Below are 25,364 nucleotides of genomic sequence, written 5' to 3'. Positions count from 1 at the left end.
TTTAAGATTAATCATGTTAGTGACACAAACTACTGCATAAACTGTAGTATTAGTGTTACAAACTACTGCGTAAACTGTAGTATTAGTGACACAAACTACTGCATAAACTGTAGTATTAGTGACACAAACTACTGCATAAACTGTAGTATTAGTGACACAAACTACTGCATAAACTGTAGTATTAGTGACACAAACTACTGCATAAACTGTAGTATTAGTGACACAAACTACTGCATAAACTGTAGTATTAGTGACACAAACTACTGCATAAACTGTAGTATTAGTGTTACAAACTACTGCATAAACTGTAGTATTAGTGACACAAACTACTGCATAAACTGTAGTATTAGTGACACAAACTACTGCATAAACTGTAGTATTAGTGACACAAACTACTGCATAAACTGTAGTATTAGTGTTACAAACTACTGCATAAACTGTAGTATTAGTGTTACAAACTACTGCATAAACTGTAGTATTAGTGTTACAAACTACTGCATAAACTGTAGTATTAGTGACACAAACTACTGCATAAACTGTAGTATTAGTGACACAAACTACTGCATAAACTGTAGTATTAGTGACACAAACTACTGCATAAACTGTAGTATTAGTGTTACAAACTACTGCATAAACTGTAGTATTAGTGTTACAAACTACTGCATAAACTGTAGTATTAGTGTTACAAACTACTGCGTAAACTGTAGTATTAGTGACACAAACTACTGCATAAACTGTAGTATTAGTGACACAAACTACTGCATAAACTGTAGTATTAGTGTTACAAACTACTGCATAAACTGTAGTATTAGTGTTACAAACTACTGCATAAACTGTAGTATTAGTGTTACAAACTACTGCGTAAACTGTAGTATTAGTGACACAAACTACTGCATAAACTGTAGTATTAGTGACACAAACTACTGCATAAACTGTAGTATTAGTGACACAAACTACTGCATAAACTGTAGTATTAGTGACACAAACTACTGCATAAACTGTAGTATTAGTGTTACAAACTACTGCATAAACTGTAGTATTAGTGACACAAACTACTGCATAAACTGTAGTATTAGTGTTACAAACTACTGCATAAACTGTAGTATTAGTGACACAAACTACTGCATAAACTGTAGTATTAGTGACACAAACTACTGCATAAACTGTAGTATTAGTGACACAAACTACTGCATAAACTGTAGTATTAGTGACACAAACTACTGCATAAACTGTAGTATTAGTGACACAAGTGACACAAACTACTGCATAAACTGTAGTATTAGTGTTACAAACTACTGCATAAACTATAGTATTAGTGACACAAACTACAGTATTAGTGACACAAACTACAGTTTTAGTGATAGTAGTATTAGTAGTAGTACCTGGACGTTGCAGATTGCATCGACCCAGCTCCTCCCCTGGGTGGCGCTGTTGGCTTGGAAAGTATAAGCTGCCACTGCACTTTTGAACTCGTTGAGGTAGATGAGGATAAACGAGCCTGAAGAGAACGACACAAACATAAAGAGTTCAAATACTTGAATAATGCAGTTGTACAGGGTTAGTTCATGTCATTTACTTCATACAACACGGAACAATTCAAATGTTTAATCTCATTAGAGCTCTGATCAATTTAATCATTAAATAAATATAATAACAACATATTCGGACAAAAATGTAAGGTACAAAAGTGAACACAAGAAGCAAGAGCATTATATGAGAACTGTAATACTTTTTCTACAATCTAATGCTTTTAAGGGCTTAGATTTGGCACAAATGCAATAGTTAAAACTTAATGTACAGTGTTGTAATATTAATACTGTGACATCCCTAAATGTGAGTAATCTGATTTCACTATCCTCTGTTTAATTATGGTGTTATCTGACTTTAACTGGCAGTGTGAATGTATAAGTAAATACAAATAAGAAATATTTGTGACTTTTACTAAAATAAAATGAATAAAATGAATAAAATGAAATGAATAATAAAAAAATAGAAAAAGATTTAAAAAAAAAAAGAAAAATAGAAAAAAAGAAAAAGCAAGTGACACGTTAACAATTATCCTTTCGTTTTTGGGCCCAATTCACCATTTTCAAACTAAACTTAATCTCCCTCCGTGCTCACATCATTCCTTTTAGCTTCCTGTCACACGCATCGTTTTGAGGACTTTTTCCACATTCAAAGACATCGTATTCTGTTCTGAAGAGTGAATCTCACCGGGATCTTTGAGCTCTTTGCACACCACGTTGTGAACGAGCAGCGGCTGCCGGATGACTTTCACCTTCTCCCGTTTCACAGGTTTGGTGATGAGGAGCAGGTCAGTGAAGAGGAAGCAGTACACCTCCATCTGAACGGGGAATAAAACACCACATTTACAACTTTTACTGCACAATAGGTCATCCACTTTAGTCCGTTTATGGCTTAATGGTTGAAGGCAGCTGACGTTTAGGGCTCACACATAGTTAGTGCTGTCACGAGACGAAAGAACGCATTTGACATTTACATATAAAAATAACATAGGTGTGAATCCAGGCGCAGTTGTTAAAGTCCGTTAAGTCGTTGCTTTCTAAATGTTGTTATTCATGAGTTTTGGCTTCTATGATGCAACATTTTAAGGGCTTTTCCCATTAAAAATATATATTTTGATTTGAATGGTTAATTATCATGGCTACTACCCTAATTTTCTTTTAAATGTTTTTATTCATGTCATTTTGTTTTTGTTTTATTTCAGTTATTTCATTTTATTTCAATTTATTTCATTTTATTTATTTATTTATTCGTCTTATTTATTTATCTTATTTATTTTGTTTTTATTGTATTTTTTTTAATTGCATTTATTGTATTTATTATTTATCACAATGATGTAGTAAGTTTTTCAGACAATGAAAGGTCATTTTCAGCACAAATTATTATTACTACTATTATTACAATTTTATGTTGCCACGTGGTCTTATACTTTCTATATGTAACAGGTTCTCGTTTTTTTTTTTTTAATTATTACTTATTTTTGTTGTGGTTTAGTCCCCTGTGGTAAACATTTATCATAGTTTTTCAAAATTTGACAAATAAAAGTTGAAAAAGACCAGAATAATCAATAATAAGATCAGATTTTTGGTGTGTTTTTACAAAATAAATCTGCTCAGTTAAAATGAGAGGATTTTTAGAGAAACTGTTGCATTTGGAAGACAAAGTACTTAAATTTTCAACATTTCCTGCTTCACTTTTGTCTTTCCCGCATTCGTTTTCCCCCTTTTGAGTTGCATTTCTGATAACTCCAGGATCACATTTACTCACCCGGCTGTCCTTGCCCTCCTTCATGCGCAGCGCCCCCTCCTGGTGCAGCTGCCTCGTCTCCTCCGCAGACGTCCCTCTCATCGGGGCCATGAGGTCGAAGCGGTTGTGTTCTTTCAGGATCTGCAACGTGAACGTCCAACAGCTCAGACCAAACACTGGTTTTACAGGCGTTTTTGTGTTAAAGGAGACGTATTATGCTTTTTCCAGGCACTTTGTATGAACTATAACATAAGTGGATCGTATTTTCACATTTTGTTCATTGTAGACCAGAATATTGACCCAAAACTGCTTAGTAATAGAAACAGTTGACTTCCTGTTTAAAACTACAGGTCTGATAAGCCCCGCCTCCTCATAGTCACGTTTCACCGTAACAAGCAGCGAACGGTTTCCTTTTTATTAAAGTGACATTTTAAGACATTTGAATTTATTGAAAATTGACTTTTTTGAATGACTTTGTTGCGCCGTAACTTTTGCTATTTCTTATTTAATGGATGCCACGCCTTTGTTTTATTTTGCTCTCTGTGTCGTGTTTTCTATGTTTATATTCTAAAAAATGTGATTGAAAAAAAACCCCAAAAACATTTTAGAACTCCGCACATGTCACTTGAAGTCTTAATTTTTCAAAACATGTAAAAACTAAGTAGGTAGATGTGGGCGGGGCTAGGGGGTAGGTGAAAAGGTTTCTGAGCACTCGCGCCTCAGTTGTAGGACAAAACGGGATTAACTCAAACACGCAGGAAACAAAGACACAAAACTTTGTGTGAAAAACCAGCTCGATTAAAGCAGATTTTGCACATCATCACTCCATTAATATTGTAATTTCACGTTTCCAATCGATTATAATCTTTATTTCCCAGTGTTAGGCAATTCATTACACTTAAGTTGAGATTCAGTCAGGTCTAATCATCAGCTTGGGTCGAAAAACATTGATCAATATGAGGAAAAAAGCAGTTGAAAAGGTCAGTTTTACTGCAAATTTTAAATCTTCCGCTGTTACAATCTCAGTAAACCGACCTGACGCTAAAGCTCAGAAATCAAATTAAAGTCCACATCAAAGTTTCTCCTGTTTTTCTAATTAAGTCTTAGTTTTGTGGTGTAGAACCTGTGGTAAATATTTCTCATCGTTTTAATTCCGTTAAGTGGCATTTTGTGGAGAAAAGTAAGAGATTAAAAATGACAGGAAGTCGAGCTGAATCCCTCTGTGATGTCATCAGTGTGCGACACACATACAGTTTACACTTAACTGACACTTTTCTGACAGTTTAAACCGTCGTTCGACAAAATTAAGGTGTTACTTGTTGTAAAACCATAACTGTTGTGTCATTTATGAGGAGTTTGGCTCTTGTTTACAGTCTGGTTGCTATGGTAACAGCTGTGGAATCACCTCTACCTGTGTCTTATTTGCTGTTCATATCAAACCAGGAAGTACAATTATTATAAACTTGACAAAAACGGTTCAAACTGGGGACAAAGGGCAAAATGTTCTGTAAAAAAGACGAGTGCGAGACAGTATCGGACGGGGCGGGGCTCACCTTCTCCACCTCCTCGCTGCTGCCCTCTACAGCTTCGTACGAGTCGACGCGCGACGAGATGGCGGCCAGCTTCTGTCGGTCCTGCCGCTGTCGCATCTGCGAGTCGACGCTGTTGATGAAGCCCTCCACCGTGGCCACCTGCCAACGGAAATGTGGTTCAGTCGAGTGTAAAACCAGGAAAATGTTCAAATCTGAGCTCAAAACGGTAACGGAAAGGACTTATGTTGGAGTGATTTATGTGTTTTCCTGTCATGATTATTCTGTCAATTGATTGTGATTATTCAGGTGGCAATATAATCGTATGAACCAAAGAATAATGATCCTGACCATTTTAGAAGAAAAATTAGGTATTTTTTTGTTCAATACACAGCCCGAAAATAGACCAAAATGCTAAGAACTTTACCGTATTTTCAAGACTATGAGTTGCACTTCTTTTCATAGTTTCAACTTATGTGTGATTTTATTAGATATTTTCACCCTGGCGACCGCATTTCACATGTTGATTGTTTTCACATGACAACCACAAGAGGGCGCTCTAGGCTCTAAGCGACGCAGAAGAAGAATCTGCACTTCCTCTTCCTCTGGAGTTTGTGGAGTTGTTTAGAAGTGACACAGAGGAAGAAGAATTCAAAGGATTTAGTGATTTGGGGTAAAACTGATGCTTTGGTAAACTTGTTAGCATGTTCTTTATGCTATAGTTATCTGAATAACTGTTCATATGTTACGTTAACATACCAGACACTTACCACAGTTCTGTCTGTGCCTCATGTAGCTGAAGGTGTTAGCGTTAGCATACGTACACCTATTCACCATGTTCTCTCATCTGTACTCTAATACATTTCCCCCAAAAATGCGACTTATATGTTTTTTTCTTCTCTATCATGCATTGTTTGGCTGGTGCGACTTATACTCCAGAAAATACGGTAACTTTATTTAGTCTTTCAGGAAGTTTAATTTGGTAAAGCCGCTCACAAACTTGAACACATTAAAGAAAGTTAAAGATTTTCCTGTTGCTTGGTCTCTAAAATCGCGAATAATCGTTCAATCGTGATGTTTTTTCGCACGATAATTGCGACGCTAACATTTGACATGGCGACGTCTCTACTTGCCGTGAGTAAATAAAAACGGAACATTTCTGACCATGCTGTTGACGATGTCGCGGGCGCCGGGCTCGTCCGTCTTCTTCAGGATGCTCTTGAGGAGGAGCGGGTACTTGGTCAGCCTCTGGTGTGGTTTGGCCAGCATGTCGGCGAGCTTCAGGCGATTGCACACTTTGTCAGTCTCCGCCCACTGTGGACACACGGGAAGAGCTCACGTCACCGCACGGCACATGTGGACATCTGATTACCCTGCGCACATGTCCTTGAACATGTCCTTAAACTACTAAAGGTTCAGCTGATGATGAGCCGAATGTCCACCAGTCACTACAAAGATTTAAACTTCAACACTTAAAGGGCCCACGGCAGGTTTTTATGATTTTCTAATTTTGACTTTTTTTGGTGTGTTTATACCTGTTGTACATATAAATGATAGTTTTACACCAATCAAGCAGGTATTTGTGGAGAAAGCGTTGAAAACATCAGTAGAAAATGACAGGAAGTGACATCACACCAGGGACACTCATTCCAGTCAAAGTTTATGCAGAATTTACACAAAAGAAACAACTTTTTTTTGACTCTCTAAACATTAATTCGACAAAATAAAGTTACTCTCTTATATTTTTATTTGTCAAATTAAATAAATTGATTCAGATGAGTTTTGGCCCAGTGTTTGCTGGGTAATTTCCTAGTGTGATGTCATCAATCACAAACAGGAAGTGAAATGATAAACATTTTAAGATGACGCCCTCTTACCGTGACGTATGTCCTGAAGAGCTCGTTGTCCCGGAGCAGCGAGCGCATGTACTCCATACACGCCTCCTCCTCCATGCAGTACCGGATGTACGGCTGGAACCGAGCGCCAAACTGCAACACACACACGGGTTCACGTCACACAGCAGTATTTACCAAGCCAGAATATACGTTTTATATATACACACACTCACCGGGCCCCCACACTCACCAGCCCCCACGCTCACCGAGCCTCACACACTCACCGAGCCCCCACACTCACCGGCCCCCACGTTCACCGAGCCTCACACACTCACCGAGCCCCCACACTCACCGGCCCCCACGCTCACCGGGCCCCACGCTCATCGAGCCTCACACACTCACCGAGCCTCACACATTCACCGGGCCCCCACAATTACCGGGCCCCCACAATTACCAGGCCCCCACGCTCACCGGGCCCCCACGCTCACCGGGCCCCCACACTCACCGAGCCCCCACACTCACCGGGCCCCCCACACTCACCAGGCCCCCCACGCTCACCGGGCCCCCACACTCACCGGGCCCCCACACTCACCGGGCCCCCACATTCACCGGGCCCCCACACTCACCGGGCCCCCACACTCACCAGGCCCCCCACACTTACCAGGCCCCCACGCTCACCGGGCCCCCCACACTCACCGGGCCCCCACACTCACCAGGCCCCCCACACTTACCAGGCCCCCACGCTCACCGGGCCCCCCACGCTCACCGGGCCCCCACACTCACCGGGCCCCCACACTCACCAGGCCCCCACGCTCACCGGGCCCCCCACGCTCACCGGGCCCCCCACGCTCACCGGGCCCCCACACTCACCGTCCTGAATCCCTCCTGCAGCTCGGTCGGGTCCAGCGGAGCGCGGTCCTGCCGGGCTCTGTCCCGCACCGGCACCATGACCTGGCTCCAGAGGGCGCTGTGGAGACGCACGATCTCCTGGATGTTGCTGAAGAGCTTTGTGGGCTCCACCTCTGTCAGGAGCCCGCTCTCCTGCAGGTTCAGGAGCCCGCTCAGGAACAGCTGCAACAGACACAGGGTCATCCATTAGTATGAACTCCGGTCTCCCACGGTAACGCAGCGCTGCTGATGTATCACAGGTGTATTAAAGGCTCACGTCGGTGATGACTTGGAGCTTCTTGATGTAGGTGACCTCGGTGTGCAGCAGCTCCCATATCGCCTCCTGCTGGTGGAACTGTCGCCTCGTCAACGCCTGCAGCAAAAACAAACTCTGTGTTAGTAATAAATCAAACTCTGGTCTAATATTTATAGCACAGAGTGGACCAGGTTATGAAGGCTGGTGAGGCCCACTTCCTCTGAGGCCCACTTAACCTGAGGCCCACTTCCTCTGAGGCCCACTTAACCTGAGGCCCACTTCCTCTGAGGCCCACTTAACCTGAAGGCCACTTAACCTGAGGCCCACTTCCTCTGAGGCCCACTTAACCTGAGGCCCACTTCCTCTGAGGCCCACTTCCTCTGAGGCCCACTTAACCTGAAGGCCACTTAACCTGAAGGCCACTTAACCTGAGGCCCACTTCCTCTGAGGCCCACTTAACCTGAAGGCCACTTAACCTGAGGCCCACTTCCTCTGAGGCCCACTTAACCTGAAGGCCACTTAACCTGAGGCCCACTTCCTCTGAGGCCCACTTCCTCTGAGGCCCACTTAACCTGAGGCCCACTTTAAAAGACCTGCAGGGCTTTCTTTGGCTGCACTTGGAACATTTAGACTTTTTAAATACATAATCAACACAATACAAGTTGAATTATTTAAATGTGTTGATTTAAAAATGTCCCTTTTGTTTTCCAGAATCATCATTTCACAAACGAACTACAGTAAAAGTGACTCATGGTGTTAAAGTGTAAAACGGACCATTAAAACTGCTGAACATTTTGATACTTCAGAGAATTTACAATGTACAGTTTACGAGGTCCTTCACCAACTAAAGTGCTGAGTACACAGCCTTTGTGTCTTGTGATATTGTACCAAAGTACTTCCTGTGACATACTACTCAAGTACATGTACACAGTAGTAATGTACAAAGTGCTCAGTGGAGTCGAGTCGTCCTGCACATGCTCAGTGGAGTCGAGTCGTCCTGCACATGCTCAGTGGAGTCGAGTCGTCCTGCACATGCTCAGTGGAGTCGAGTCGTCCTGCACATGCTCAGTGGAGTCGAGTCGTCCTGCACATGCTCAGTGGAGTCGAGTCGTCCTGCACATGCTCAGTGGAGTCGAGTCGTCCTGCACATGCTCAGTGGAGTCGAGTCGTCCTGCACATGCTCAGTGGAGTCGAGTCGTCCTGCACATGCTCAGTGGAGTCGAGTCATCCTGCACATGCTCAGTGGAGTCGAGTCGTCCTGCACATGCTCAGTGGAGTCGAGTCGTCCTGCACATGCTCAGTAGAGGAGTTGTACTGTGTTGCTTTTCTCGTGGTGTAAATAGAGTTTAATGTTGGGTCATGGCTTTGGTTTATTAACTTTACAAAGTCCAAAAGCGGAGGCGATGGGCCCCGGGGCCCGCCTGGGACCCGCAGATACTTCAGAGCTGAGCAGGGTTTAGTCAATATCATTATTTGCTCGAAGAGCTGCGTCTTAAGGATTTTTTTTTTATCTTGCGGGTTTGTTTTGGGTCTTTTTCCGGGTCGTGCGTAGCACGTCATCTCTGATTGTCTGCTGCGGCGCATCTGCCGCAGAAAGTTGGATAAAGCTGAACATGTCGCGCCGGCCGCTTTGGACGCCTCTGACGCGCTCAAAGTGTCGAGAGCGTACGAAGGAATCGGTCCGCGAAAAACGCAGGACGCGTTCGACGTGCGTTTACATTGACTTTTAAACTGGACGCTTTGGCCGCCGCGGTGTGAAGGCCCCTTTATAGTCCGGAAAATACGGTAAATCGTATAGTCGTAATAGTCATGATATTTGTAAGTCTTAAATTAAAAAGTTATTGGATTTCTCCATAACATATATAAGTTGCACTGGAGTATGAAATGCAGTTGCAAGTGTAAAAACAACAAATAATACCACATATAAGTTGCTCCGGAGTATAAGTATAAATATAAGTATAAGTCGCACCCCGGCCAAAACTATGAAAAAAGGTGCGACTTATAGTCCAGAAAATACGGTATTTGAACACCTGTCTCAAAGACCGGTTAGTCTGCCTTTAAAAAGTCCTGAGCTCGTTGGCCGCACAGCCCGTTAGCCCGTTAGCTGGTTAGCGCTCACCTCCGGCTGGTCGAGCAGCCGCTGCCAGCTGTCCTCCAGGCTCAGCTCCGTCTCCTCCTCCTCTTCCTCCCACGCGTCGTGATGGAACGACAGCTGACGAGGGACTTTGGGCAAACCAAACACAGAGTACGAGTGCAGTTTGTTCTGGAGCTGCTCCACGCGGTCCACCTCCTGAAACAAACATACAAACAAACAAACAAACAAACACACACAAACAAACACACAAACAAACAAATACACACAAACAAACAAACATCCATTAGAACGGGCTGACAGGACGAAGATAGTTCTAGACATTGGGATTTGACCTGTCACGAACACGTTTCAAAGTTCTAGTCCAGTCCTGGTCCAGTCCCGGTCCAGTCCAGTCCCGGTCCAGTCCTGGTCCAGTTCAGGTCCAGTCCAGTCCCGGGTCCAGTTCAGGGCCAGTCCACTCCCGGTCCAGTTCAGGGCCAGTCCAGGTCCAGTCCAGTCCCGGTCCAGTCCAGGTCCAGGTCCAGTCCTGTTCTAGTTCTGTTCTAGTCCTGGTTCAGTCCTGGTCCAGTCCTGTTCTAGACTCCTGGTCCAGTCCAGGTCCAGTCCAGTCCCAGTCCCAGTCCAAGTACCGGTCCAGTTCCGTTCTACTCTTCGTTCAGACTTGACTTTCTTTACCTTCCCAAACGGCCCGGCTCCGGCGTTGGAGCTGAAGAAGCCGCTGAAGCGACTGGCGGCTCTGTTCTTCCAGCTGTCGGGTCCGGCCGGGACAGCGGGCAGAGACCCCCCGACCTGCCCCAGGGTGTCCGGGGTCGGGATGTTCGTCTCCCCCAGGAACTCAGTCATGTTCTTCCTCCGCCGCGCCTGGCCCTGCCACACACACAGAAAATATGAATGATTCTGTTCACAAATTAAACACGACCAGGAAAATTTACAAAAATACTTGGATATGCACCGATAAACCTAAGAAACACAAGAAAATCATAAACGTAAACAAGAAAACACTAAACCTACACAATAAAATCCGAAACTTACACAATAAAATCCTAAACTTACACAATAAAATCCTAAACTTGCACAATAAAATCCTATATTTCACATCTAAACTGCAGCGTTGGCAGTTTTCATGCAAAAAGAAAAACAATATTTAGTTGTCATTACCAACTTAAAGGCAAAAACAAAATAAAAATAGCGGCACGTTAAAGGACCAACGTCTCTCGAGCAACAACTTCAATCAATTACAATCAGAATTTAAAGCCGCGGTAGCGACGACGATGGCTCTCGCTCTAGATGTGGAAAGTGTTGTTTTGAGTTTGATCGGACAAGTACGATTTTTAAAAGAAAAAAGTCAAACGTGGCGGCGTCACTTTGATTCAACATGGCTGACTTCCTGTTTATCAGAGCGATGCTGCCAGGTGCGTTTTACTCGTCAAAGGTCAGAGGTCAGAGGTAGCTCTATCACTGTCCCAAGTCTCATGTGCATAGACCAAAGATTAAGAGTTTCATGTTTTTTCTTTTTTGAACTAGTCGCCACTGTTGAGACGGGCGTTCTACAACCTCCATTTTATTGGAGTTCAGGCCGAGCGGATCGTGTCTATGTCCCCATGTGTGACCTATGTCCCCATGTGTGACCTATGACCCCATGTGTGACCTATGTCCCCATGTGTGACCTATGACCCCATGTGTGACATATGACCCCATGTGTGACATATGACCCCATGTGTGACCTATGTCCCCATGTGTGACCTATGACCCCATGTGTGACCTATGTCCCCATGTGTGACCTATGACCCCATGTGTGACCTATGACCCCATGTGTGACCTATGTCCCCATGAGTGACCTATGACCCCATGTGTGACCTATGACCCCATGTGTGACCTATGACCCCATGTGTGACCTATGTCCCCATGTGTGACCTATGACCCCATGTGTGACCTGTGTGACCTATGTCCCCATGTGTGACCTATGACCCCATGTGTGACCTATGTCCCCATGTGTGACCTATGTCCCCATGTGTGACCTATGACCCCATGTGTGACCTGTGTGACCTATGTCCCCATGTGTGACCTATGACCCCATGAGTGACCTATGTCCCCATGTGTGACCTATGACCCCATGTGTGACCTATGTCCCCATGTGTGACCTATGACCCCATGAGTGACATATGTCCCCATGTGTGACCTATGACCCCATGTGTGACCTATGACCCCATGTGTGACCTATGTCCCCATGTGTGACCTATGACCCCATGTGTGACCTATGTCCCCATGTGTGACCTATGACCCCATGTGTGACCTATGTCCCCATGTGTGACCTATGACCCCATGTGACCTATGACCCCATGTGTGACCTATGTCCCCATGTGTGCCCTATGACCCCATGTGTGACCTATGTCCCCATGAGTGACCTATGACCCCATGAGTGACCTATGACCCCATGTGTGACCTATGACCCCATGTGTGACCTATGACCCCATGTGTGACCTGTGTGATCTATGTCCCCATGTGTGACCTATGACCCCATGTGTGACCTATGACCCCATGTGTGACCTATGACCCCATGTGTGACCTATGACTCCATGTGTGACCTATGACCCCATGTGTGACCTATGACTCCATGTGTGACCTATGACCCCATGTGTGACCTATGTCCCCATGTGTGACCTATGACCCCATGTGTGACCTATGACCCCATGTGTGACCTATGTCCCCATGTGTGACCTATGTCCCCACGTGTGACCTATGACTCCATGTGTGACCTATGACCCCATGTGTGACCTATGACCCCATGTGTGACCTATGTCCCCATGTGTGACCTATGTGTGACCTATGTCCCCATGTGTGACCTATGACCCCATGTGTGACCTATGTCCCCATGTGTGACCTATGTCCCCATGTGTGACCATGTGTGACCTATGACCCCATGTGTGACCTATGACCCCATGTTTGACATTCATCAATGTTCAGGGGGTCAAAAATGCCCGAGTTGTGGCAAAATGACCATGAATAATAATAATAATAATAATAAACCAGGCAAGAACAAAGACTCGTCGCATTCCATTCCATGGGATGGTTCGAGCCAATGACACGACAACTTTACGACAAATACACATTTCAAACTAAAACTGTCGTCGTCGGAAGCGTGAATTCAAACAAACGGGACCATGGCGACCAAAAAATTAAACAAATTGACCAAATAACCCTCTATAAGGAAAAGTATTTTACTTTTTCAAACACGCCTGATGCCATCTAAGTGGACTACTGGACTTTTAGAAATACTGTTAAGAAGACAAAGTACAATAAAATTAAAATAAATTAATTTTTCAAAATTAATTTTCCTTGTCAAAAAAATAAAACCCTGCACAGGTAAGAATGGAAATAAATCAGATTACTCAGACCAAAACAGATTTGAAACGCGTCGCTGCAATTCCATTCTCAAAACAATGACACTGAAAACTTAAACCGAAACAATCCACTGTTCGTCACTTTAGGGGGGAAACCTGGGACATTTCCTGTTTGACGGAGGGACCGGGACAACACGGGGGGACGAGAGGAATATTCAGAGACAAACAGGAAACGCGCGGGGAATTCAGCGCTGCAGGTGACATCATACTCTTTTAAAAACAGAGGGGGGAAGATGCTTCCTCCCGTTACGTCAGCGGGACACCGAGGTCGTCCCATTACGCACACATGTTGTTTAGGGGTTTTCTTGTGGAATATTCTACACTCTACTCACAAAACGACCAAAACAAAGAAATGGCAAAAGCTTTTTTATGAATTTGGATTGTTCATCTCAGTTATATTTGGATTATTTGCTTTGTTGCGGGTTTGTTTCACATAAATTTGACATAAAATGATTTTGGACCTCGTGTGCCTTAACCTTTCTTTTCTTAGGATGTGTTTATTCTGTGTTAGTTTTATCCCCCTTTAAATTGTAAAAAATAATTAAAATCAAATAATAATAATATAATAATATAATAGTAATAATATAATAGTAATAATAAATAAAATAAATAAAATAAATAAAATAAATAAAATAAATAAAATAAATAAAATAAATAAAATAAATAAAATAAATAAAATAAATAAAATAAATAAAATAAATAAAATAAATAAGAGTTTCAAATGTTAGTTTCGTGACAATACATTTTAACCTCATAACATCAGAATTTAAAATAACCTGATTTCACTCTAGTCGTTACAGTCCAAACACTGTGTTGTTGAAAAATGTCACAGTAAAACTTGACCCCCCCCACCCCCCCACAGCCCATTGTCCCATCTCACAAACCACTTTACCCTTTACGAGGCACGGGCCGGGTAAACAAACAGGGGCCCGTGTGGTCTCTGCGGAAACGCTTGTTTTTACCGCAGCTTGCGCCAACGCGGTGGAATCCGACATACGCCGCCGGGGGCCGATGACCCTAAACTCAAGGGCCCGCATTCCACAGCAGTGACAGAGGTTTGAAATGTGCCGCGACATTCCATCATCACGACGACGACAAACAACAACAAGCCAGAAAAAACAAACGCGAAAAACTGACTCGACAACAAAGAAAGTACAAGAACGTGAACTACTTTTGAGTTTCAAGGAAGTAAAAATAACAAAATCATATTTTTTTGTGGAAAAAAGCAAAAGTCATAAATTGTACGTTCAAATTTAACTCGCAACAATTTCAGATTTTTCTTATATTTCCTTATACCGTATTTTATAGTTTTGGCCGGGGTGCAACTTATACTTATATTTATACTTATATATTATACTCCGGAGCGACTTATATGTGATATTTTTTGTTATTTTCACACTTGCAACTGCATTTCATCTCCAGTGCATCTTATATATGTTTTTTTCTTCTCTATTATGCATTTTTTGGCTGGTGCGACTTATACTCCGGAAAATACAGTATTTATCTTTGTTTATTCTGTTTTTTTTAGATGCATTTTACGAGTATTTCCATCAATCAGCGCCTTAAAACTAACAATTATTTTAGTAGTCAACTCTAAAACGACTATTTATCCACAAATAAATGTTTAAAATTGTGATTGAAGAGATAATTTACAAATAAAGTGTATTATTGATAAAAAAAATCTGAGACTGTTTGTAATAAAAAGGTCTTTTTGTAGGTTTTAAAGTCGGTTTAGTCCAGAGAACATACGACTAAAGTCACAGCGTGTTGATTGTCGCCGCCCGAGGATCACCGGGTTCAATAAAGTGGCCCTATCTCGCACTGATACAAAGATACAGTATTCACAAAAGGAGCTCCTCGTTCTGCGGCGAAAAGCTCGTCACGTTTTGCATTTGGTGACGAGATCATGGGCTCAAAGGAGATGACGGAGCGGGCGTGGCTGACAACGCCGGATCAATGAGTGAATCCTGGATCACGTTTAAATGATCAGGTCATTCGGACGTCATCGGTGCGACCGTTTTAACTGACATCACACTTCCTTAAAGGTGCAGTGCGTACTTTTACCTATTGATGATCCACTGCTTACTCGTCTCCATTGAGATATTGTTGCTTTTTCAGAAGTATTCAAGTATGGCATAAAACTTTCGGATTTTTCAAATATTTGTATTATTTTTTTTTCCCTACTACTACCACCACCACCACCACCACCACCACCACCACCACCACTACTACTACTACTACTACTACTACTACTACTACTACTACTACTACTACTACAATATACAGCAACAAAAACGTACATAAAACAAACTGATCTATGTAAATAAAAAAATGAAAAATAAAATAAATAAACATAAATAAATCAAATTAAATAAAGTATGGCAGGACCATCGAGATCTCAGTATAAGTAAAACATAAAATGAGCAGATAATGAGGTAGCATCCAAAGGAAAGATGGATTAACGCATATCATAGATTCATGTTTTTTTCTATAATTGAACAGCCCTAAAAAGAAAGAGAACAACATTGTAGAGAAACAACTTTGTATTTTGATGTATAAAGTTAAATTTGAGCAAAACAAAAGCTCCCGGGTCAAAAGTCAGGCCAAGAAACACATTTAAACTGTTTTTCTGCCACTGCTTTTTTACATAAGACATCTGCGTTATACTTATTGTCATTTTTGGTTTTATGACGTGTAAAAACGCCTACAGTTAACTTTTAATAAGACTAATGGACCGTTCCCGGGACAAACGCGCCGATAACACTGCTGAAGAATGCACGCGGGACCACCGAACGCACGCCGCGAAATGTAAATATTATGTAGAAGCGCCGCGTGCCCTTTTATGGCAGCGCTGTCTGTGGCCCATTGTGAGCGAGCGGCGGCCCAAACGACGCGGTAAATCAGGCCCGGGCCGAGGCGGGAGGGCGACTTCAACCGCGAAACAGACCGCTCGGCCCCTGAAGCTGAAGAGGAAGATAAACGAGCGCTCGTTCTAATTCGGCGGCGGTTAAAAGGGAAACGGGACGGTTTTAATGGGATTTGGAAGGGGAATATGTGGGCCGAGAAGTCAAGGGAAAGAGAAGGAGGGAACGAGGACAAACGTGGAAATGTCGGCGCCGGGATACGTCCGACGAGCTTTTATCTTTGTTAAAACTGTAACAAAAATTTAGGACAAAGGCGAGTTTGTGTGAAAATGCAAGTGAGACGTAAGGAAAAAAGTCAAAAGAAGATAAAAAAGAAATATGTTAAAAAGTGGATTATTTTGGCGAATTAAATGTGATTTGTGAGATTAATTGGCAGTTTTTAATTTTAATAAATGTGAAAAAAGGTATTCTAATGACTAGCAATCCCTCAACAAAACATGTGTCAATAATAGAATCAAATATTAAAGCGCCCCCTACAGGTCGGTCGACTTGTTGAGCTAAAACGTAGTTAAGATTAATATATTTAGAATTATGCTAAAACTGATTAAAAAAAAAAAAAGAAATCACAGAATAAAAAAAAATGTTTTGTTTATAACTTCACTTCCTGTTTGTAATTGATGACATCACACTAGGAAATTACCCAGCAAACGCTGGGCTAAACCTAATGTCACAATTTTTTGAATTCAACAAATAAAAATGTATGAGAGCAACTTTATTTTGTTGAATTAATGTTTACAGAGTCAAAAAAGTGGTTTCTTTTTGTAAATTTTGCATAAACTTTGACTGGAATGAGTTTTCTCCACAAATACCTGCTCAATTGGTGTAAAACTATCATTTATATGTACAACTGGTATAAATACACCAAATAAAGTCAAAATTAGACAACACCTGTCATGGGCCCTTTAAAGCTCTTCAGTACCAAACAGAAAAAAAAAAACGTTTACGTTATAAATCAATGCTTTTTTAACCTGTTTTGGTACGATCAATGCATAAAACATCAATATTACAAAAGTCAGAGCACGATTTAGCAATCGCAGTGCGGCATCTCAATCAAAAACACATTTAGACATAAACAAACCACAACACGACCAAAAAACGGATCCCACAAAGCAAAAACAGAGAAAGTGTTGACTCTTGCACTCGCCAACGCATTCTCGTAAAACATCAGATGTGTAAACTACTTAAGTTTGTCCAAACTGAAGAATAAAGACTAAATACACAACGTAATCGTTTCAAAAAGCAAACATGGAAAGTCCTGCGTTTGAGCCTAGACTTTGTTCCTAGCGTGAGTTACATAAGCGCTCTGAAAACAGAAGGACCCGTTTGTCAAAAATACTGCACCGTTTTCAAAGGCGGAAAAACGTGTTAAATTGTTTTCAGAGCCAAGTCGTTACCGCAAACGAAAAAGAAACGACGAGGAAACGTTTGATCGGGAGCCAGTTTTCACGGGCAAAATATGTAAACTGAAAGCACAGAAATATTGTAAATCGCTCCACTGCAGAACGATTTATTCTTTATGTTTTGCCTATCATTTCTTTTTGTTCTCGTTGCCATTTTAAGACGGGACAATAAAAGTGCATACTGGTATTTGATAAACTGGTTGAATATTGCTATGATAATGTATTTTTGTGCAGTTTTTTGCCCAATTTAGTTCAACAAAACATAAAACAAAACTGTAAATGAATGATTCAAGCTAAAAACACCCAAAACATGGCTAAAAACACTAAACAACTCACTACAACTGGATTTAAAATGATAAAAACACAACAAAAAAGCATTTTCATGAAATAAAAAAGGTCAAATGGAGGGATTTTAGGTTTGGAAACTTTCAACATAAATGTGTCGACTAAAACGGCAAAAACATTCTAGATTTAGAATTTTGTGTTAAATAAAGGTGAAAGAAGTATTTTATATTTGGAATTTTTCAACATAAATATTGTTTTAAATAAAGGTGAAATAAGTATTTTATGTTTGGAATTTTTCAACAGAAATATTGTGTTGAATAAAGATTAAAGAATCATTTTATATTTGGAATTTTTTTTACATAAAAATTGTATTAGCCAGAGCTGCAAAAAAGTATTTTATATTATATTTAAAAAAAATCTCCACACAGTAAATATTAAGTTTGCTAAAAGGGCAAAAAGTAGATGATTTTTAAAACTTACTACATAAATATCGTGTCTGCTAAAGGTGCAAGAAGTACTTAATATCTTGAATCTTTCTCCATAAATATCGTGTTTTCTGGAGCAACAATCGTAGGTCTTTAAGTGTAAATAAAAGCGCTCACCACTGACGCCATGGACATTTCCAGATTCACAAACACCATCCTAATCCTTCAAACGCCGCGGATCATCGTACTCCTTCTCCTCCTTCTCCTCCTTCTGCTTCCACTCCTTTGCTCTCTCGGCGTCACAATCGTCCCCGAAACAAACGCGACGGTGAAAGACAAACGTCCCGAGTGGAGGTCCGCCGAGGGTCTTTGTGCGCCCGTGTCGTCTCCTTGTCCAAACAGTGAGCGGCGAGCGAGTCCCTGCATTTCCTCCGGACTCTGGTCTTGTGTCATAGCAACCGGGGGGCAGGCAGGAAGGAAGAGGCGGGGCCAGAGGGCAGGGTTTGCATATTTGGAGGCGGGGTCAAGAGGACGTCTGTGTCATGCTTTCTGTCTTGATTAGTTTCGTGTGGCTGCAGCGTTTGATTGGATTTTGAAATGTTTTATTGTTGTTGAAAAGCAATTATTATTTTTTGATTAGTCGACTAATCAAACAATATTTTAAGTATTTTTAACCAAATAAATGTTGAAATATTGTGAATATTTATTGATATTTATTGTATTTACAGATTTTTTTAAAAACATTTCTTATTTAAGTAATAAACGGGCATGAAAACGATTAATTCTGAACGTGACATTTGATGAAAAATACATACATTGCGAATCATTTTTTGCCACTTTGATTACATTTTTTGCCATTTTGATTAAATATTTTGCCATTTTGATTATATTTTTTGCCATTTTGATTATGAACGATCATGAAAATACGATTGGTCGACCAGCATCATGCATTATGAGAAACATCCGAAATAAAAAACACAAATGTCAAACTTCATCATTTACATTAGTGACAAGGTCCACAATGTGGACCAGGTTTTGTCACATTAATCCTGATATTGATCTTGGACTTTGAACGTCTGCTGATCTCCGACATCGACCCATTTTTTGATAACATGTTTTTGATAGCATTTTAATAACATGTTATCAAAATGCTGTTAATGTCACAATAATTTGCAAATAATATTATTGGTTCACCCATTACGCTTGTTGTAAAATAGACTTTCGGTTCTGAGCTTTAAAATTAGATACTGGGTTGAAGAAATATAATGGCTCATTGGATCAGTATCGGAGGGAATCGATACTGTTGATACTGGTCACATTTAAAGTGCCCATGACGGGTTTTTACGATGTTCTAATTCTGACTTTATTTGGTGTATTTATTTTATTTATATATTTTTATCATTTATTTATCAAATTAAAAAAGTCGTGACATTAGTTTTGACCCAGTGTTTGCTGGGTAATTTCCCAGTGTGATGTCATCAAATACAAACAAGAAGTGAAACTATAAACCTAAAAAAATTGCTATTCAGGGATAACATTTTTATAATTTTTAGCAACATTAGTAGTAGTAGTAGTAGTAGTAGTAGTAGAAGTAGTAGTAGTAGAAGTAGTAGTAGTAGTAGTAGTAGTAGTAGTAGTAGAAGTAGTAGTAGTAGTAATAGTAGAAGTAGTAGAAGAAGTAGTAGTAGTAGTAGTAGAAGTAGTAGTAGTAGTAGTAGTAGCAGTAGTAGTAGTAGTAGTAGAAGTAGTAGTAGTAGTAGTAGTAATAGTAGAAGTAGTAGAAGTAGTAGTAGCAGTAGTAGTAGAAGTAGTAGAAGTAGTAGTAGTAGTAATAGTAGAAGTAGTAGTAGTAGTAGTAGTAGTAGTAATAGTAGAAGTAGTAGAAGTAGTAGAAGTAGTAGAAGTAGTAGTAGTAGTAGTAGTAGTAGCAGTAGAAGTAGTAGTAGTAGCAGTAGTAGTAGAAGTAGTAGTAGTAGCAGTAGTAGTAGCAGTAGTAGTAGAAGTAGTAGAAGTAGTAGAAGTAGTAGTAGTAGTAGTAGCAGTAGTAGTAGAAGTAGTAGTAGTAGCAGTAGTAGTAGAAGTAGTAGTAGTAGCAGTAGTAGTAGCAGTAGTAGTAGAAGTAGTAGAAGTAGTAGTAGTAGCAGTAGTAGTAGAAGTAGTAGTAGTAGCAGTAGTAGTAGCAGTAGTAGTAGCAGTAGTAGTAGAAGTAGTAGAAGTAGTAGTAGTAGAAGAAAACCACTGCAGAGTTACTGTAAAGAGCGGCTCGCTCGTCTGACTTTTTTGGTTTTATCTGGACAATCCGTGCGTTTCCCGACGACCTTTAAACAATGCTCGCTCCGTCGGCGACAATCGAGGAAAAGGACCGGACGGGAAATCCCCTTTGTTGGCGGCGCGTACGCATGGGCACATTTCACGTTCAGATAAGCGCGCGTTCAAAACATCTCATCTCGGAACAATAAAGAACCATTGGAACGGCAATATAGATGAAAGAGATTAAAATACAAAGAAATAATTTAAGGTTTTCATAATTCCACTGAGATTTGTCTTTGTTTTGATTGGGATGCGGTTTTAATAGAGTTTTTTTTGCATAATTGCTGTGACTTAAAGCGCCCCCTACAGGTCGGACGACTCGTTGAACTAAAATGCAGTTCAGATAAATACATTTTGTATTTTGCTAAAAATGATAAAAATGTCATCAAAGAATAGCAATTTTTTTAGGTTTATAATTTCACTTCCTTGTTGTAATTGATGACATCACACTAGGAAATTACCCAGCAAACACTGGGCCAAAACTCATCCAATGTCACAATTTTCTAAATTTGACAAATACAAATATATGAGAGCAATTTTATTTCGTTGAATTAATGTTAAGAGAGTCAAAAAAGTTGTTTCTTTGTGTAAATTCTGCATAAACTTTGTCTGGAATGAGTGTCCCTGGTGTGATGTCACTTCCTGTTATATTTTATACAGATTTTTCCACAAATACCTGCTCGATTGGTGTAAAACTATAATTTATACGTACAACAGGTATAAACACACCAAATAAAATCAAATTTAGAACATGGTAAAAACCCGTCATACGTCCCTTTAAAGGGGCCTTCACACCGCGGTGTCCGAAGCGTCCAGTATACATTCAAAGTCAATGTAAACGCGCGTCGAACGCGGCGCGATTTCTACGTTTTTGCGACGCAATTCCTGCGTTTTCGTACACTCTTGACGCTTTGGCCGCGCGTACGAGGCGCCAGAGGCGTCCAAAGCGGCCGGCGCGACATGTTCAGCTTTATCCAACTTTCTGCGGCAGATGCGCCGCAGCAGACAATCAGAGATGACGTGCTACGCACGACCCGGAAAAAGACCCAAAACAAACCCGCAAGATTAAAAAAAATCCTTAAGACGCAGCTCTTCGAGGAAATAATGATTGACTAAACTCTGCTCAGCTCTGAAGTATCTGCGGGTCCCAGGCGGGCCCCGGGGCCCATCGCCTCCGCTTTTGGACTTTGTAAAGTTAATAAACCAAAGCCATGGTCCAACATTAAACTCTATTTACACCACGAGAAAAGCAACACAGTACAACTCCTCCACTGAGCATGTGCAGGACGACTCGACTCCACTGAGCATGTGCAGGATGACTCGACTCCACTGAGCATGTGCAGGACGACTCGACTTCACTGAGCATGTGCAGGACGACTCGACTCCACTGAGCATGTGCAGGACGACTCGACTTCACTGAGCATGTGCAGGACGACTAGACTCCACTGAGCATGTGCAGGAAGACTCGACTCCACTGAGCATGTGCAGGACGACTCGACTCCACTGAGCATGTGCAGGACGACTCGACTCCACTGAGCATGTGCAGGACGACTCGACTCCACTGAGCATGTGCAGGACGACTCGACTCCACTGAGCATGTGCAGGACGACTCGACTCCACTGAGCATGTGCAGGACGACTCGACTCCACTGAGCATGTGCAGGACGACTCGACTCCACTGAGCATGTGCAGGACGACTCGACTCCACTGAGCATGTGCAGGACGACTCGACTCCACTGAGCATGTGCAGGACGACTCGACTCCACTGAGCATGTGCAGGACGACTCGACTCCACTGAGCATGTGCAGGACGACTCGACTCCACTGAGCATGTGCAGGACGACTCGACTCCACTGAGCATGTGCAGGACGACTCGACTCCACTGAGCATGTGCAGGACGACTCGACTCCACTGAGCATGTGCAGGACGACTCGACTCCACTGAGCATGTGCAGGACGACTCGACTCCACTGAGCATGTGCAGGACGACTCGACTCCACTGAGCATGTGCAGGACGACTCGACTCCACTGAGCATGTGCAGGACGACTCGACTCCACTGAGCATGTGCAGGACGACTCGACTCCACTGAGCATGTGCAGGACGACTCGACTCCACTGAGCATGTGCAGGACGACTCGACTCCACTGAGCATGTGCAGGACGACTCGACTCCACTGAGCATGTGCAGGACGACTCAGACGCACGTCTGCTGCTGAGTGTATTTTATGGACATGAGGCCGGGGCGTTTGTCTTCAAATGAACAGGCGTCTAACTTCTGCGTCCAGGCTTAACACGTTCTACTTTAAGTGAACTTTGTTGTTGAGCTGCAGTGTTTTAGCACATCGAGCGGCGCGTCCACTCACAGCCTTATCTTATCACCGGCATTACCCTTGGCCTGGAAAGAGGAACGATCTTTAAAAGGCTGCGATTGTGTTAAAAGAGGGGAAAAGCGTCACGGCAACAGAGGCTACAACACTGTGAAAAACAAAGAGTTAATAAGTCGAATATGTCGTCACTAAAGTCAAGACGAAAGTGGACACTACATCTAAACTGGTCTCACCGAATCGAAAAACAAACGCTTCACATTTAAAAAGTTTAAATGTGAAAAGTCCCGGTTGAAATAAACATAGAATATAAAATGTGTAATATATTTGGATATTAAAGAGTTAAAGGTAAACAATAAATTGAGGCGTCTCGTCCACGAAAACAGAAAGTCAAACCAAACTTTACAAAAAAATGTCAAGGAGATAGAGACGTTTAATGACGCGACAAAGGGACATTTCCGTGGCGACGAGCAGGACGAGTCAGGTTTGTGGAGATGCAAGCGCGCGCGCAGTGAGGACGCATGTTTACAGTGCAATAAAGAAGTCTGAACCTGAATGTATTATTCAGAATTCAAGCGATATTAGTGATTATAGTCAAGCTAATCAAGTCGAACGAGTACAATCCTAAAGCTGCACTGTGGCACTTTTCAGGTGGAGGATTTGCCACCTGCTCGTCTCCTTGGAGATGTTATTGCTTTGGCATTTGTAAGAAAAATCATGCATTTACTGTGTTTTTAAGCAAATCAAACAAGAATAAATGATGGTTTATTGCCTTGCCATTCTTTGGAACGCTCCAGGCAAGCGATAACATCTCCATGGAAACAAGCAAATGACATGGTACACCTTTAAGTACGATGTAAACACTATAACAATATTTACAAGTCAACTAAATTATGCATTCATAGGTTTCACTTTCCTGTTATATGCAGCATTTTGAGGATCTTTTCCCGTTAAAAAGTAATAACACTGAATTATGTATTATGTATAACGCCAGCACAGAGGGCCCCTGGGTGCTCCTGGGGGCCCCTGGGTGCTACCAGCTCACTGATAGCCGCTCTCCTTGATCTCCTTGAGCTTGATTAACGATGGGAAAACAAGTCGACCTTCCTGCTCCGCCGTTATCGCGTCACATGCAAACAAACCAGGAAAAAGAAACTCAGAGAAAAAAGCCCAGTGAGTTTAACGTGACTCTTATCAGTGCGACTTCTGCACGAGAACAACGGAGCAGCCATGGCCATAAACACCTATATCATCTCCTGATTAACTCTACTAACTCCACACGGGATGAAACTTCTGAGACGTAATAACATGAGCAGGTCTCAAGCAGCGATTCATGGAATATACAAAGACTAAACAATGTGTTAATCCACTTTCAAACAATAAGAGACATTTTAATCTATTGTCTTTGCACCTATTCTGCAAAAAATAAAAGAAAAACGAGAACCTTTTACGGCTGCAAATAATGACACAAAAGCTGCGACGACTTGACGAGATCAACACCAGATCAACAGCACAACTACAAAAGACTTGATGAGATCAGATTACGAGATCAAGACCAGATCAAGACCAGATCAAGACCAGATCAGGACCAGATCAGGACCAGATCATCACCAGCTCAAGACCAGATCAAGACCAGATCAACAGCACAACTACAAAAGACTTGATGAGATCAGATTACGAGATCAAGACCAGCTCAAATCCAGATCAAGACCAGATCATCACCAGCTCAAAACAAGATCAAGACCAGCTCAAAACCAGATCAAGACCAGATCAGGACCAGATCAGGACCAGATCAGGACCAGATCATCACCAGCTCAAAACAAGATCAAGACCAGATCAGGGTCAGATCAGGACCAGATCAGGGTCAGATCAGGACCAGATCAGGGTCAGATCAGATCAGGGTCAGATCAAGACCAGATCAGGACCAGATCAGGGTCAGATCAGGACCAGATCAGGACCAGATCAGGGTCAGATCAGGACCAGATCAGGACCAGATCAGGACCAGATCAGGACCAGATCAGATCAGGACCAGATCAGGGTCAGATCAGGACCAGATCAGGACCAGATCAGGACCAGATCAGGACCAGATCAGGGTCAGATCAGGACCAGATCAGGACCAGATCAGGACCAGATCAGGACCAGATCAGGACCAGATCAGGACCAGATCAGGACCAGATCAGGACCAGATCAGGGTCAGATCAGGACCAGATCAGGACCAGATCAGGACCAGATCAGGACCAGATCAGATCAGGACCAGATCAGGGTCAGATCAGGACCAGATCATCACCATTACAAAGCGTGGTCAGAACTGTGTGACATGTGACTGGGAGTGAGAGATAAAAAAATAAACAGCTTGAAAGATAAAAATAATAAGAACATTTTGTTCCAAGTCACCAAATCAAAAGTCACTCAATCTTAAACGAGGA

The 25,364-nt window shown here is 42.0% G+C and overlaps 1 protein-coding gene across 2 annotated transcripts in view; it reads right to left on the bottom strand.

The window, feature by feature from the left end:
• The window catches only part of plekhg5b (pleckstrin homology domain containing, family G (with RhoGef domain) member 5b), a 122,709-nt gene that overhangs the window by 3,412 nt on the left and 93,933 nt on the right, over window positions 1–25,364 (bottom strand). For both annotated transcript variants that reach the window (XM_072448834.1, XM_072448835.1), the window contains 10 exons: window positions 10,549–10,740; window positions 9,898–10,068; window positions 7,800–7,895; window positions 7,505–7,705; window positions 6,677–6,787; window positions 5,964–6,113; window positions 4,824–4,961; window positions 3,292–3,411; window positions 2,215–2,344; window positions 1,383–1,498 (listed from right to left, as the gene is read on the bottom strand). In XM_072448834.1, coding sequence (XP_072304935.1) covers window positions 1,383–1,498; window positions 2,215–2,344; window positions 3,292–3,411; window positions 4,824–4,961; window positions 5,964–6,113; window positions 6,677–6,787; window positions 7,505–7,705; window positions 7,800–7,895; window positions 9,898–10,068; window positions 10,549–10,740 — 1,425 coding nt within the window. The remainder of the gene's footprint in view (window positions 1–1,382; window positions 1,499–2,214; window positions 2,345–3,291; window positions 3,412–4,823; window positions 4,962–5,963; window positions 6,114–6,676; window positions 6,788–7,504; window positions 7,706–7,799; window positions 7,896–9,897; window positions 10,069–10,548; window positions 10,741–25,364) is intronic.

This window comes from Eucyclogobius newberryi, unplaced genomic scaffold (genome assembly GCF_026437365.1).
Source record: "Eucyclogobius newberryi isolate DKJ021-1_F unplaced genomic scaffold, fEucNew1.0.hap1 SCAF_17, whole genome shotgun sequence".
Classification (NCBI taxonomy): domain Eukaryota; kingdom Metazoa; phylum Chordata; class Actinopteri; order Gobiiformes; family Gobiidae; genus Eucyclogobius; species Eucyclogobius newberryi.
This window is presented reverse-complemented; position numbering and strand designations above follow the sequence as displayed.